Below are 15135 nucleotides of genomic sequence, written 5' to 3'. Positions count from 1 at the left end.
TTTAATCCTTTCTGAGCTAGTCTTACAATTACTTGCTACAAGTACTAGATGCCCTTGTGTTTGTTTACTGACATTTATTTATCTATCTATTTATTTATTTATTTAGTATTTATTTATATACCTGTTACGAAAAGACTTTTGATGCAATAATGGTCTCATGTAAATGTGTCACTACTAAAAGGGAAATAAATAATGATCTGAAAAACATGAGAATAAAATTTGTCAAGAACAGGTGAAAAAAAACAACTTAGAGAACACATGAGCACATCCTCACAATGGGAAGCAAATAGGAAAGAATGAAGGTAGCAGAAAAAGGGCAGGGCCCCCGTCCTGCCCCCCCAAAATGGACATCAGCAGCCAGGAGGAGATCAGGAACCAGCATCAGAGTCCTGGGTTCTGGCATATTCATGGTCACTTGAGGCTTCCTCAAACAATAGGGAAAAATGTAGACACTCAATGAAAATATATCATTAGTGAGAATGAAAAAGGGCGTTTAAACCAAGAGGACAGAGAACTGAGAGGTCAGACCCCAAAAAACCCTTAAAGGCAGAAAACACTGTGCCCTGGCCAGGCTTCTCCTCCCTCACTTGCCATCAGTAAGGCTATACTCTCAACTCCTTACTGTTATTTTGTGAAACGTAAAAACATTTCTTCCCATTCCATTTAACAATATTTAGGCTTTTAAGAGTGTACAGTGTTTATTATCTTAATCACAATATTTTAAGGCTGAAAAAATATCAAATTCCTACAAGACCACTTGGATGGCTACAAAGTAAGATTTAAAAGGAAATGACAAAAGGATTGGTGATTTTAGTGTTAATGTGCAAAATGTTCAGAGGCAGCAAAATAGCTATTGTCTTATATGGGGAAGATTGTAGGAAGCAGACTATAAAAAGAAGTTAGGAGTCTTGGCAGGAAAGTCACCTCTTTCTCATTTCTTGGAGCTGCTGGAAGTGGTAATATCAGAGGGCTCCTGAGAGGGGTTCCCTGATTGGGTGGGATGCCAGTCTGAATGTCATAATTCCGCCAGTGTTTCTCCGGTGTCAGCACACATCACAAACAACATGAAGACTCTCTAAGACCTCAGTCCCTCTTACCATGACGTGAATGGAGCTAGAGAATATCACACTAAATAAAATAAATCAGCCAGAGAGGGACAAATACCATATGATCTCACTCATATGTAGAATTTAAGAAACAAAACAAATGAGCAAATGAAAAAAAGAGAGACAGAGAGATAAGCCAAGAAACAGACTCTTAACTATAGAGAACAAACTGATGGTTACCAGAGGAGAGCTAGGTGGGTGGATGGGTGAAATAGATGATGAGGATTAAGGAGGGTGCTTGTGATGAGCACCAGGTGTTGTATGAAAGTGTTGGCTCACTATATTGCACACCTGAAACTAATATAACACTGTATGTTAACTATACTAGAATTTTTTTAAAAAGACCACAGTCGGGATCCCTGGGTGGCGCAGCGGTTTAGCGCCTGCCTTTGGCCCAGGGCGCAATCCTGGAGACCCAGGATCAAATCCCACGTCGGGCTCCCGGTGCATGGAGCCTGCTTCTCTCTCTGCCTCTCTCTCTCTCTCTCTGTGTGTGACTATCATAAATAAATAAAAATTTAAAAAAAAAAAAAAAAAGACCACAGTCCTAGAGTAGGACTGTGGTGGAACCTGAGAATCTGCATGTCTACGAAGTTCCAAGGTGATGCTGAGGGCTGTCCCAGCCACACTGGAGCAGCGCTACACTCAGCAGCAGCATCTCAGAGGCATGGTAGAAAGATTGGTCATTTCATTTCTGGGTTTCGGCATCAAAACAAACAAACAAACAGCAGTATTTTGCTGTCGCTTTCCATCATGCAGATGGATACATATCCTGACTCTGGCATTCAGTATCTGAAAAATAATTTCGCCTGAGTTTTTCCTTCAGCAAAATAGAGATGAAAATATCTACCTGATGTCAGCGGAACATAAGAATATAAGGATCTATGATGCCATGGTTTAGTGTCTAGGCTTTAGATACAAACAAATCTGGGTTAGAAGGTCAATTCACCATTTACCAGCTGCGTGACCATAAATTAAGTGAATTCCCAAGAGCCTCACATTCCTCATATGTTAAATGGTGGGGTGGGGAGGGGATAATACCAACTTTGCAGGAGTGCTGTTATGCACTCAGAACAGTACCTGACACCATAAAAGTTTGATAAATGGTAGTTACCACTATTACGGTGGCAATAGAATCATAATTAGTAGCATGGCATCTAGCACAGAGAGACACTCACGAAATGTTGGTCTGCCCTGTCCCTCAATTTTATTAAGTTCTAACATTAATTGGAAGGAGGAAAGAAGCATAGCATTAATTATATTACTAACTGTGATTATTAGGAAGAAAGCATAAAAGTTGAAATGAGTTAAAAACTAAAATTCAGAAATGTTTTATCAACAAAAAGTGACCATAGACATGCAATTTGTGCAAAGACATTGAAAGTATTTTTCCTCCTGCCTTTTAGGGATTTGGAAGGCAATGGAATAAAATATCTTACGAATTCCTCCTTTCTGTCATGCAATTCACTCACAGTGCTGTAAGTATACAATGGGAATCGGTAAACGAAGGGAAACCAATAGATTTGGAAGTCAAAAGAAAACACTGATAAGGAATTTTAAAGTAGTGTTTCATTTACAGCCTCGATCTGAAACTGCAGTCCTAGGAAATGCACACATGAATTTATTGATTTTGATGGTGGGACCCAGCCTTCAATTTAGCTGCCCAGCATTTAGGTCTCCAGCTCTCTCCTTGCTGAGGGCAATCATTACTTCCATGCATCCTTTCTGCTGAGCTGGTATCTAACCCAGTGATCACCAAGGAAATGAGATAATGTGTGTGAAAATGGTTAGCTATACAACAATTAGTTGTTACTGCCTGACGGTTATCCCTTGATGTCCCTCTCTCTCTCTCTGGAGAAAAAAATAATAATTTTATTCATAAGGGAAGGATATCCAATACATTCTGATTTGCCAAAGATTCTGACTGCTGATTCTGATTGCTGATTATGTTAAGGGAGATAGGGTATGCACATGGATTGGCTATGGCACATTTGCGCTAGTAAAAACACAAGAATTTTCCTTTGGTTTTAACCATAGTTTTCCACATATAGTAAGCAGTTAGTAATGTTTGATGATTGCACACATGGTTGGAAAAGAAAAATTGGAGTATATTCATTTGTAGTAGCCTAACCACTGTTTTTCAACAATCTAAGAGATAAGGTTATTACCAGGCTACATATTTATCAATCAGATTGCAGACTACCATATTTAATGAGAAAAGAGGGACTATCCTATTCAGGATATGCAATGAGTTTATTCCTTTTCTCATGGATAATGAGAGAGAATACTGGTAAACTAAACAAATTCCATTGACATCTATTTTATAGCCCATGTAGCTCTTGAATCACTGTCACACTCATGATTGATTCAATTTAACACCTCAGTAAGACAGTTAGCTGCAAACCCCTCTTTTTACTGTATGTCTTGGAGAATTCCATTTCTAGACAAAGGAAATGTAAAACCATTGTCTTCCTGTCCCACTCTCCACCACCAAATTTAAAATCCATTTGCAGCCCGGGTACCCTATGGGGTTGCTTCAAACTTTGTTCTTTCTGGCCTTTTCCTAAGGAATGTGCCTTACACAAGTATCATCTCAAAGTCTACTCTAATTAATTAATGGGATCCAAATTTGACATTACATTTGTGTATATTGGGAAATGAACATTTTCTGAAATAATCAGAGTCCAAACAAAATGCAGATTCATAGATCACACTCAGCACCTCAAATTACCTATGGCAGCATTTCTTGGAGAGAATCCATGGATTTCCTTGGTGAGAAACTCCTGCCTTACATTCCACACCAGAACACGCTTCACTTTGGATTTCAAAGGAGATCTTATGGAATTACCCGGATCAGTGGCATCTCCCAATGAGAACTGGTTCTTACAGCAGACACAAACCAACAGTGCTGACTCTCACCATGTCTTACAGGTTTCTGCCTAGAAATCAAATTGATTTTGTTCCAGAGAAGACATTTTCTTCATTAAAAAATTTAGGAGAACTGTAAGTAGCATTGTCTACTAGGAAAATAGGATTACTTCTTCCGAGATTATAAATTTAGGTGACTAGGGAGGCTGCTTTTTCACCAGTGGCAATCAAATTCTGCAGACTCCTGGATATTCCAAATCAATTAAGAAAACCAACATTATCCTAAAGTCAAAAGCAAATTAAAATCAAGCAGTGGGCTTAATATGGATTTAGCCTACTCTAATTTTCTTTGCCTATTTTCTTTGGGTGATTTCATATGTGCATGTGTGTGTTTTGGAGCAGATGAGTTTTCCAGAGCTCCTTAAACTCAAGGATCATTATCTCTAATGGCTGGAGTATAGTTAATTTTCAATAAATGCTTGCTAAATAAATGACTGACTGAAATCATATTAATCGTGACTGAACAAAGGAACAAAGATGCTTTTTATCCCTTGAGAAATTATGAACTTCTAGAATTGATGAAGCAAATATAAATGTCTAGAATGATTGGGTTTATTGAATAATATTCAGAGAGCCCATGTAACTTTTTCTGTTCAAATATATGTTTTGTAGAGGTAGAACTTTTAAAAGCATCTATCTTGCTATTAGTTCATTGCTACCCACATAATTTTGTATTACTGGAAATTAAAACTAAATCTGTTATATCACAAATAGTGGTGACTTGGGTACAGAACTCCTCCTTCTCCAAAGGAGCCAAAAAATGGAAATTAATTTTTAATTAATCTCTCCCTCATTTTTTACACCTTGCTTCAAAATCCAGAAAGGACTGGGGAAAATAACTCGGAGTAATTTGACAACTAATTCATTAATATTTAAGATAGTTTGATTGAATTTATAAATATCACAAACCAAATCCACATATATTTACTAAGTGCCTAGTATGTGCAATTTATTGATTGGGAAGGGAAACCAATAGATTTGGAAGTCAAAAGAAAACACTGATAAGGAATTTTAAAGTAGTGTTTCATTTACAGCCTTTAGCATTAGAACTAAAAATATTGTCATTCTATGGCAAAAAGTGAAAGGTGGCTCCCTCAGAATTGCTTGCTCATTCTTCATGAGGGCATTCCTAATGAGACTTTAGAGGGTTAATAAGGATTTGGGTTACAGGATAGAGCAGGTGAGCAGTCCAGGACAAACAGGAGCATGTTTTAGGTACAAAGTTAAGGAAACACTAATACAGAGTCCATATTTTTAAAAATATTCCAATCCTTTTATCCTACACTTAGGCAGAGCCACACACACTCCCACCCCCCCAGCTTCTTCCGCTGAACCTACCATCTTAGTGGTATCGGCACCCTTCCTGGCAGCCAGGCTCAAGGCCTCCTCCTTTCCCCTCCAACCCTCATTACACTTCCTGTCCTACCAGACTATGAGCCCAGCCCACGCCCTCCTTAAGCCCTCATCAGCTTTCAGGTGGTCCAGGATCAAAGCCTCCTGCCTGGTCTCCATTGTTTGGCTTTCCAACCTTTCATGCTTTTGACAGAACTATCACCCCCTAACTCAGAGCATAGTATGCCTCTGTTCTGCTTCATATTCTCATTCCTTGTTGCTGGCTTTCAATGCTAATGTTCAAAAGAATCGCAAGGGATACTGACTTTAAATGCATGTACCAGGCTCCCTCCCAGATTCTGAAGTGATAGTTCTGGAGCAGGCACCAGGAATGTGCTCTTTTTTTTAGCATTCTCTTTGGTTCTGATGCCTGGACTATGCTCTGGGAAGTATTGCCTTGGAATGTATTCATAGCCTTCCGTTTTGTATCCATGCTCATTTACAAGCTCACTTCCTTTACATCTCCTCATACTTTCCATCCTCTACCCACACTGGACCGTTTGCAAACTCCAGATGTCATTGATTTCAAGGTTTTTTTGTTTCACTGATCCTGCTTAACCCTCACCTGAAAAGCTGTTCTTCTTTTATACCACCTATGAAAATCATAAAGCTTTGTTCAAACAGTTCCTAATCTCCAACTCCTTCCTCTATTTTTTACCAGTGCATCTATAATAGCATTTGCTTCATTCCTTTCTTATTTTATAATCTAGTTGTTTATTCTAATTGTAAGCTTCTTTAGAAAAAGACCTGTCTTAGTTATTTGTAACTCCCACAAATCCATCAGCAGCCTCCAAAGCATCAAAAAATAGAAAAGATCTTTTGTTTGAGTCTTAAGCAATTGCATGTCTGTTTTACTTTTGAACATTTTTCCCTTCAGAAGGATATTTTGGTTAAAGACTCCTCATTCCTTCTGATCTGAGCAAATCCTTTTCTACATTCTGTAGAAACGCTTCCCTATGATTCTTTGTGGATTGGCCAGTACTATTATATTTCATTCTAAATTTTTAATTCCTTTTAAAGAATAGTACCATATCAAAATAGACTTAAAATGGTGTGAACTTACCCATTCAAGATTATCTGGGCAGATAATATTTGGCAATACTATCTTAGATGGAATGCAGAATAAATAGAAGACATAGGTCTTTGCCTCAGAAAGCTTGCATTACAGTTGGATAAACAAGATATCATATACTTCAACCAAGTAGGAATCACAGAAATAATGAATGATCAAAGTGTACAGAGTGTACCTGAAACAGAAGAAATTAATCAAACTAGACATTGAAGCTGGGTTAAAATGTATTGGAGAGGGACTGAGAGGAAATTCCAGACAGGAACTGGATGAGCAAAATGTCACATGTCTGAAAGTGATGGAAAACATATCCATTTGGCTGATTCACACAGCCTTGTTTTGTAACAGGTTATCAGGTTGGTTAAACTGGATCATATTTTTTGTTACATCAATCAGGATGATGATAATTGTGAGGAGTAATAAACATGTCATTTATTTCCAATGTAATTGCATTGAGTTTTCACTGCCATCCACAGGGACCTGTCTAGCAATATGATAATGGAGCTACCACCCGAAATTTTTAAAGACCTGAAGCTTCTACAAAAACTGTAAGTTTTTCTTCCCACCATCATCAGATTTAAATGGTAGCATCTTGAGCTTCCAAAAATAATAACATCCTGATGCTTCTTTCCTCCCTCTTTCTAATGGTACAAAAGGAATCTGTCGTCCAATCCTCTTTTGTATCTCCACAAGAACCAGTTTGAAAGTCTTAAACAACTTCAGTCTCTGTAAGTCAAACATAACAGTATGTCGATTATCATTTTAGTGGATATACTTTACTAAGAACCACATTTATTTTTAAATGGGAATTTTATACACAGAGGGCTTTTTATTTAAGCATGTATCATCAGACAGTTGTGAATATCACTGTTACCATCAAGTATATACTGAATGACAACAAAACCATTCAATATGTTGTAAAGACCATTTCTGTGTTTGAAGCTGCATTACTGGTTAACTTGGAAAAATCTCACCTTGCAATCTTTTCAAAGAATTAAATTCTCAGTAGTTTGGTTACTGAACAGGCGGTAAAAAACAAATTGTGCAAGACTTACCTGCTTTTTTCTTTTACCTTTGCTACAACAATCTACTTGATACTGGTTTATAATACATGCTTTTTATATTTTTATCAGTAAAGGAAAAAAATTATCTCATCAATATGAATACTTGGGCACTTAATGTTTTCAGTATTTTAAAATTTCAAATGTATTGGGTTTAAATAGTGTTTAGAACTCTACCAGTTTTTCTTTGAACTACTTCATTCCTTTCCCAGAAATAGTCATTGTTGTTTCATGTTTGTTGTTTGTTTTTACACAGAGGGCATACACATTACCAGATCACAGCCTAAAAGTTAATTCCAAAGACTGATCCTTAACATGACCTTTTCCTATTGCTAAATAGTTTTCTTTTGGAAATTAAGGCCAAATTTAGATTCTCTTTCAACAAGTATTAGTGAGAACCCACCGATGAAAAAGACTTGGTTTCTGTTCTTAAGAAACAAGAATATAAAAACCCAAAAACATATATATGTGTATATATATAACATATATAATAAGACATAATATAACATATGTATAATAAGATATATAAAATATATCTGTAACATATATATAAAGATATTCATCCTTTTTGATGGCTAAGTAATATTCCATTGCATATATAGACCACATCTTCTTTATCCATTCATCTGTCAAAGGACATTGGGGCTCCTTCCACAGTTTGGCCATTGTGGACATTGCTGCTATGAACATTGGGGTGCAGGTGTCCCGGCATTTCACTACATCTGTATCTTTAGGGTAAATATCTAATAGTGCAGTTGCTCTATTTTTAACTTTTTGAGGAACCTCGGCACTGTTTTCCAGAGTGGCTGCACCAGTTCACATTCCCACCAACAGTGTAAGAGGGTTCCCCCTTCTCCACATCCTCTCCAATATTTGTTGTTTCTTGTCTTGTTAATTTTTGCCATTCTCACTGGTGTGAGGTATATCGTATTGTGGATTTGGTTTGTATTTCCCTGATGGCAAATGATGCGGAACATTTTCTCATGTGCTTGTGTGTCCTGTGTATGTCTTCTTTGGTGAAATTTATGTTCATGTGTTCTTCCCATTTCATGATTGGATTGTTTGTATCTTGGGTGTTGAGGTTCATAAGTTTTTTATAGATCTTGGATACTAGTCCTTTATCTGATACATCATTTGCAAATATCTTCTCCCATTCTGTAGGTTGTCTTTTAGTTTTGTTGACTGTTTCTCTTGCTGTACAGAAGTTTTTTATCCTGATTAAGTCACAATAGTTCATTGTTGCTTTTATTTCCTTTGCCTTTGTAGATGTATCTTGTGAGAACTTACTGTGCCCAAGTTTAAAAAAGTGTTGCCTGTATTCTCCTCTAGGATTTTGATGGATTCTGGTCTTGCATTTAGATCTTTCATCCATTTTGAATTTATCTTTGTGTATGGTGTAAGAGAATGGTCTAGTTTCATTCTTCTGCACATGGCTGTCCAATTTTCCCAACACAATTTATTGAAGAGACTGTCCTTTTTCCAGTGGATATTCTTTCCTGATTTGTCGAATATTAGTTGACCATAGAGTTGAGTGGACATTTCTGGGTTCTCCATTGATCTGTGTGTCTGTTTTTGCACCAGTACCACACTGTCTTGATGATCACAGCTTTGTAGTACAGCTTGAAATCCAGCATTGTGTTGCCTCTTGGCATTGTTTTCCTTTTTCAATATTCCTCTGGCTATTCGGGCTCTTTCTGATTCCATACAAATCTTAAGATTATTTGTTCCAACCCTGTGATGAAAGTCTATGGTATTTTGATAGAGATTGCATTGAATGTGTGAATTGCCCTGGGTAGCAGAGACAATTTCACAATGTTTATTCTTTCAATCCATGAGCATGGAATGTTTTTCCATCTCTTTGTGTCTTCCTCAATTTCTTTCAGAAGTGTTCTGTAGTTTTTAGAGTATAGATCCTTTATCTCTTTGGTTAGGTTTATTCCTAGGTATCTTATGCTTTTGGGTGCAATTGTAAATGGGATTGATTCCTTAATTTCTATTTCTTCAATCTCGTTATTGTATAGAAATGCCACTGACTTCTGGGCATTGATTTTGTATCCTGCCACATTGCTGAATTGCTGTATGAGTTCTATCAATCTTGGGATGGAGTCTTTTGGGTTTTCTATGTACAATATCATGTCATCTGCGAAGAGGGAGAGTTTGACTTCTTCTTTTTCAATTCGAATGCCTTTTATCTCTTTTTTGTTGTCTGATTACTGAGGTGAGGACTTCTAATACTATGTTGAATAACAGTGGTGAGAGTGGACATCCCTGTCATGTTCCTGATCTTAGGAGAAAGTTTCTCCACATTGAGAATATTTGCTGTGGGCTTTTCATAAATGGCTTTTAAGATATTGAGGAATGTTCCTTCTATCTCTACACTTTGAAGGGTTTTAATCGGAATGGATGCTGTATTTTATCAAATGCTTTCTCTGCCTCTATTGAGAGGATCATATGGTTCTTGTTTTTTCTCTTGTTGATATGATCTATCACATTGATTGTTTTACGAGTGTTGAACCAACCTTGCATTCTGGGGACAAATCTCACTTGGTCATGGTGAATAATACTCTTAATATACTGCTGGATCCTATTGGCTAGTATCTTGTTGAGAATTTTTGCATCTTTGTTCATTATGGATATTTGTTTATAATTCTTTTTTGGTGGAGTCTTTGTCTGGTTTTGGAATCAAGATAATGCTGGCCTCATAAAACAAGTTTGGAAGTATTCTGTCCCATTCTATCCTTCAAAACCACTTTAGTAGAATGGGTAGTATTTCTCTTTAATCGTTTGATAGAATTCCCTTGGGAAGCCATCTGGCCCTAGGACTTTTGTGTCTTGGGAGGTTTTTGATGACTGCTTCAATTTCCTCACTGGTTATTGGCCTGTTCAGGCTTTCAATTTCTTCCTGTTCCAGTTTTGGTGATTTGTGGTTTTTCAGAAATGCATCCATTTTTTTCTAGAATGCTTAATATGTTGGCATATATTTGCTCATAATCCGTTTTTTAAATCGTTTGTATTTCCTTGGTATTGGTTGTGATCTCTCCTCTTTCATTCGTGATTTTATTAATTTGAGTCTTCTCTCTTTTTTTTTGATAAGGCTGGCTAGGGATTTATCTATCTTATTAATTCTTTCAAAGAACCAGATCCTGGTTTTGTTGATCTGTTCTACAGTTCTCCTGGTCTCTATTTCATTGAGTTCTGCTTGAATCTTTATTAACTCTCTTCTTATGCTTGGTGTAAGTTTCATTTATTGTTCTTTCTCCAATTCCTTTAGGTGTGAGGTTAGCTTGTGTATTTGAGGGTTTTTTTTCCCAATTTTTTGAGGGTGGCTTGTATCACGATGTATTTCCCTCTTAGGACTGCTTTTGCTGTATGCCAAAGATTTTGAATGGTTGTATCTTCATTTTCATTAGTTTCCATCAATTTTTTTAATCATTCTCTAATTTCTTGGTTGACACATTGATCTTTTAGTAGGATGCTCTTTAACCTCCACTTGTTTGAGTTTCTTTCAAATTTCTTCTTGTGATTGAGTTCTAGTTTCAAAGCATTGTGGTCTGAAAATATGCAGGGAACAATCTCAATCTTTTGGTATCAGTTGAGACCTGATTTGTGATCCAGTATGTGGTCTATTCTGAAGAAAATTCTATGTGTACTTGATAAGAATGTGTATTCAGTTGCATTCTGATGGAAAGTTCTGTATATATCTGTGAAATCCATCTGGTCAAGTGTATTATTTAAGGTCCTTGTTTCTTTGGTGATGTTCTGCTTAGAATATCTGTCATTTGCAGAAAGTACCATGTTGAGGTCTCCTCCCATTAATGTCTTATTATCTAAGTATCTCTTTACTTTGGTTATTAATTGATTGATATACTTGGCAGCTCCCTCTTTAGTGGCATACATATTCATGATTGGTAGGTTTTCTTGTTGGATGGACCCTTTAAGTATGATATAGTGTCCCTCTTCATATCTTACTACAGTCTTTGGGATAAACTTAAATTTATATGATATGAGGATTGCTACCCTAGCTTTCTTTTGAGGACCATTTGAATGGTAAATGGTTCTCCACCCCTTCATTTTCAGGCTGGAGGTGTCCTTAGGTCTAAAATGAGTCTCTTGTAGACAGCAAATAGATGGGTCTTGCTTTTTTTATCCAGTCCGATACCCTGTCTTTTGATGGGATCATTTAGCCCATTCACATTCAGAGTAACTATTGAAAGATAGTTTATTAACTATTAAGGGTTCCCCCTTAATATTTCTGGAGAGCCGGTTTGGTGGTCACATATTCTTTCAGTTTCCGCACGTCCTGGAAGCTCTTTATCCCTCCTTCTATTCTGAATGACAGCCTTGCTGGATAAGGTATTCTTGGCTGCATGTTCTTCTCATTTAGTACCCTGTATATATCATGCCAGCCCTTTCTGGCCTGCCAGGTCTCTGTGGAGAGGTCTGCTGTTAATCTTATATTTTCCCCCATATAAGTTAAGAATCTCTTGTCTTGAGCTGCTTTATGAATTTTCTCTTTATCTTTGAAATTTACAAGTTTCACTATTAAATGTTGAGGTGTTGAGCAGTTTTTATTGATTTTGGGGGGTCCTGTCTATCCCTTGGATCTTAATGCCTGAACTTTGGGAAGTTCTCTCAGCTATGGTTTGTTCAAATATACTTTGTGGTCCTCTCTCTCTCTCAGTCTCTTCCAATCATATTCTTCTTTCTCAAGCTATCATTTATTTCCCTAAGCCTCTCCTCATGGGCTCTTAATTGTTTTTCTCTTTTTTCCTCAGCTTCCTTCCTTACCATCAACTTGTCTTCTTTGTCACTCACTCTCTCTTCCACCTCATTAACCCTAGTGGTTAGAGCATCCATTTTGGATTGCATCTATATAACCTATTTTTATTCTCAGCCTGATTAGATCTCAATTCTGCAGTAGTCTCTAGAGTCCTTTATGCTTTCTTCCAGAGCCACCAGTAGCTTTATAATTGTACTTCTGAATTGAATTTCTGACATCATATTTAAATCCAAATTCTGTAACTCTATGGCAGGTAATACTGTTTCTGGTTCTTTCTTTTGTGGTGAATTCTTCCTTCTAGTCATTTTGTCCAGTGCAGAGTGGCTGTATGAATGGGCTGAGTCAAAAATATCAACCACGACCTAAGTAAAATACACCCTAGATGATTTAAGAGGTCAGAGACCAGAAAATAAAAGAAAAAAGAAGAACAGAACAAAATAAAATAAAAGGACCATTAAAATAAGAAACAAATTTTAAAACAAAGTAGTAAAAATAAAAAGCCAAAAACCAAAAACAAAGAAGAAAAAAGAAAAAGGGGGGAAAAGTAAAGAAAAGGGGAAAAAAAGTAAAGTGGAAAAGGAGAAAAAGGGGGGATGGTGGTGGTAAGGAAGCAATGGAGAGAGAATGTAGTCTACTTGAGGGTTTCTAGTTGGTGATTCTCTTGTTTCTGAGTATATTTTGTTCTGTATGTTAGAAGATGCTCAATCTCAAATTTATATAAACCAGCAATACTTGTAGAAAGCCCCAACATTGACCCCCAAAACAAACAAGATCAAAGAGGGGACAGAATGAGAAGGAAGACAGAATATAATCTCACAGAATTGACCAACATGGTGTTCCACTTGGTTCTGGGTGTATGTTGGTAGTATTTCAGAAGGCACTAACTTCCACCATTGTAAAGCAAAATGAGGCAGAAAAAACAAAGAACAAAAACCCATATCTCATATATCTACCAAAATTAAATTGAATACATTGAAGGGAATCCAGAAGTGAAAAATATATCTAAGACAGCTAATTGTAGAAATATGAAAGTCAAAAAGGAAAAAAAAAAAACTTAAAAATGAAGAACTGGTAAAATATTGTAGTTAAGGTGGGAAAAGAGAAAAAAATACTGAAATTTTTTGTCTGATATAAAAATGAGTCATAATGGAAAAAGAAAAAAGAAGAACAAAGGACCCTCTAGTTCTATATACTATTTTCCCTCAGTCCTGGAGCTTTCCAGCACTGCTTGGTCAATGAACTTGCTCTTCCCCTGTTCTTCCAGCAGTTCTTCTGGGGGAGGGGTATGCTGTGCTGATTCTCAGATGTCTGTCCCTGGGCAGAGAAGCCCCACCCCTTACCAGGTGCCAAGCTCAGTGGGAGCTGTTTTTCCTGTGAGGCCTTTGTTTCGTAGCAGCCCTGCCTCACCCCGGCACAAAGTGAAACAAGGAGGAAAAACAATGGCAGTGGCCAGATTTCCAACTCTGGAGTCGAGCTCCCAACGAGTAACTAACCGCAGTCTCCCAGTCCTCACTGGCCTAGATGCTCCAGGGAGCAGGCCCGGGTGCCCTGATCTGCACAGTTTGCTGGGCACCCAGCGGCAGTAGAGTTCTCGCTTTCCCGTGCCCTCCCTGCTTCCACCTGTCCCAGGAGAAATGCAGAATCGCTGGCTTTGTCTGCTTGGGTGCCCTGGGATTCAGAGCCCTGTACCACTGGACCCACGCTCCCAGAGAATGCCTCTCCCAATGGGAATGGGGCACAGCCACCTCTGTCCGGAGCTGGACCACCTAACCAATTGGTTTCTCTCAAATGCCCCGAGGGCTGCAGCACTCCAGTCCTTTACCCATATCGGACCCTGGTTTGCAGTGAGATTCCCCCTCGGTGCCCCTCTTCTTTTTTTTTTTTTTTTTTTTTAATTTTTATTTATTTATGATAGTCACAGAGAGAGAGAGGCAGAGACATAGGCAGAGGGAGAAGCAGGCTCCATGCACCGGGAACCCGATGTGGGATTCGATTCCGGGTCTCCAGGATCGCGCCCTGGGCCAAAGGCAGGCACCAAACCGCTGCGCCACCCAGGGATCCCGCTGCCCCTCCTCTTATAGTGATTCCAGGAATCTTGAGGCTTCATTGCCCCTCCTATGATTCTGCCCGATTTCCCTGCTAAGCACTTTTCCATGAGGGAAAAGTCCAGCATGGATTTTTAAAGTTCCCACTTCTCCAGGCTGGGCTTTTGTGCCCCGGAGGCTTTCACCGCTCCACTCTAGCCTGGCTACTGGCGGCTCCCCTCTACTAATTTATTCTTTTTTTATTTTTTATTTTTCACTTTCCTACCTTGTTAGAAGAGAAATTTTTCTCTCTGTAGTGTTCCAGCTGTTATCTCTTTAAATCTCAGGTCAAATTCATAGGTGTTCAAGATGTTTTGAATGTAAGTTTGTGGGACCAGATGAGTTGAGGATCCCTACTCTTTTGGCATCTTTAAGAAACAACTTTATTTGAATCCAAGTTCTCACAAAACCTACTTCAGTGATGTTCTCAGGTTGAAAATATCATTTCCTGTCTGAAACCCCCCAAAACTCACATGGCATGGTCTATAAAATCAAACTACATAGCCAATTTTATGATCACACAAATCTTTGCTGTCATTTTTAAATCAAAGAAATGCATGAAAATGTTCTGCATATAAAATGACAAAATCAAAAAAAAATAAAATAAAATAAAATAAAATGACAAAATCAGCTCCAACTTCCAGAAATCCTAAAGAAAAATGGTGATCTTCTAAGGTAGTTTACCATAAGATTTTCATCCTAATTTGAATTGGTA

The 15135-nt window shown here is 37.8% G+C and overlaps 1 protein-coding gene across 1 annotated transcript in view; it reads left to right on the top strand.

Moving 5' to 3' along the window:
* The window catches only part of RXFP2 (relaxin family peptide receptor 2), a 60615-nt gene that overhangs the window by 33308 nt on the left and 12172 nt on the right, over nt 1–15135 (top strand). Inside the window, 4 exon segments of the mRNA NM_001005870.1 lie at nt 2513–2584; nt 4038–4109; nt 6972–7043; nt 7152–7223. Of these exon segments, the coding sequence (NP_001005870.1) occupies nt 2513–2584; nt 4038–4109; nt 6972–7043; nt 7152–7223 (288 nt within the window).

Source organism: Canis lupus, chromosome 25 (genome assembly GCF_011100685.1).
Source record: "Canis lupus familiaris isolate Mischka breed German Shepherd chromosome 25, alternate assembly UU_Cfam_GSD_1.0, whole genome shotgun sequence".
Taxonomy (NCBI): Eukaryota; Metazoa; Chordata; class Mammalia; order Carnivora; family Canidae; genus Canis; species Canis lupus.
The sequence above is the reverse complement of the archived record's forward strand: the minus strand, read 5'-3'. Positions and strand labels throughout refer to the sequence as shown.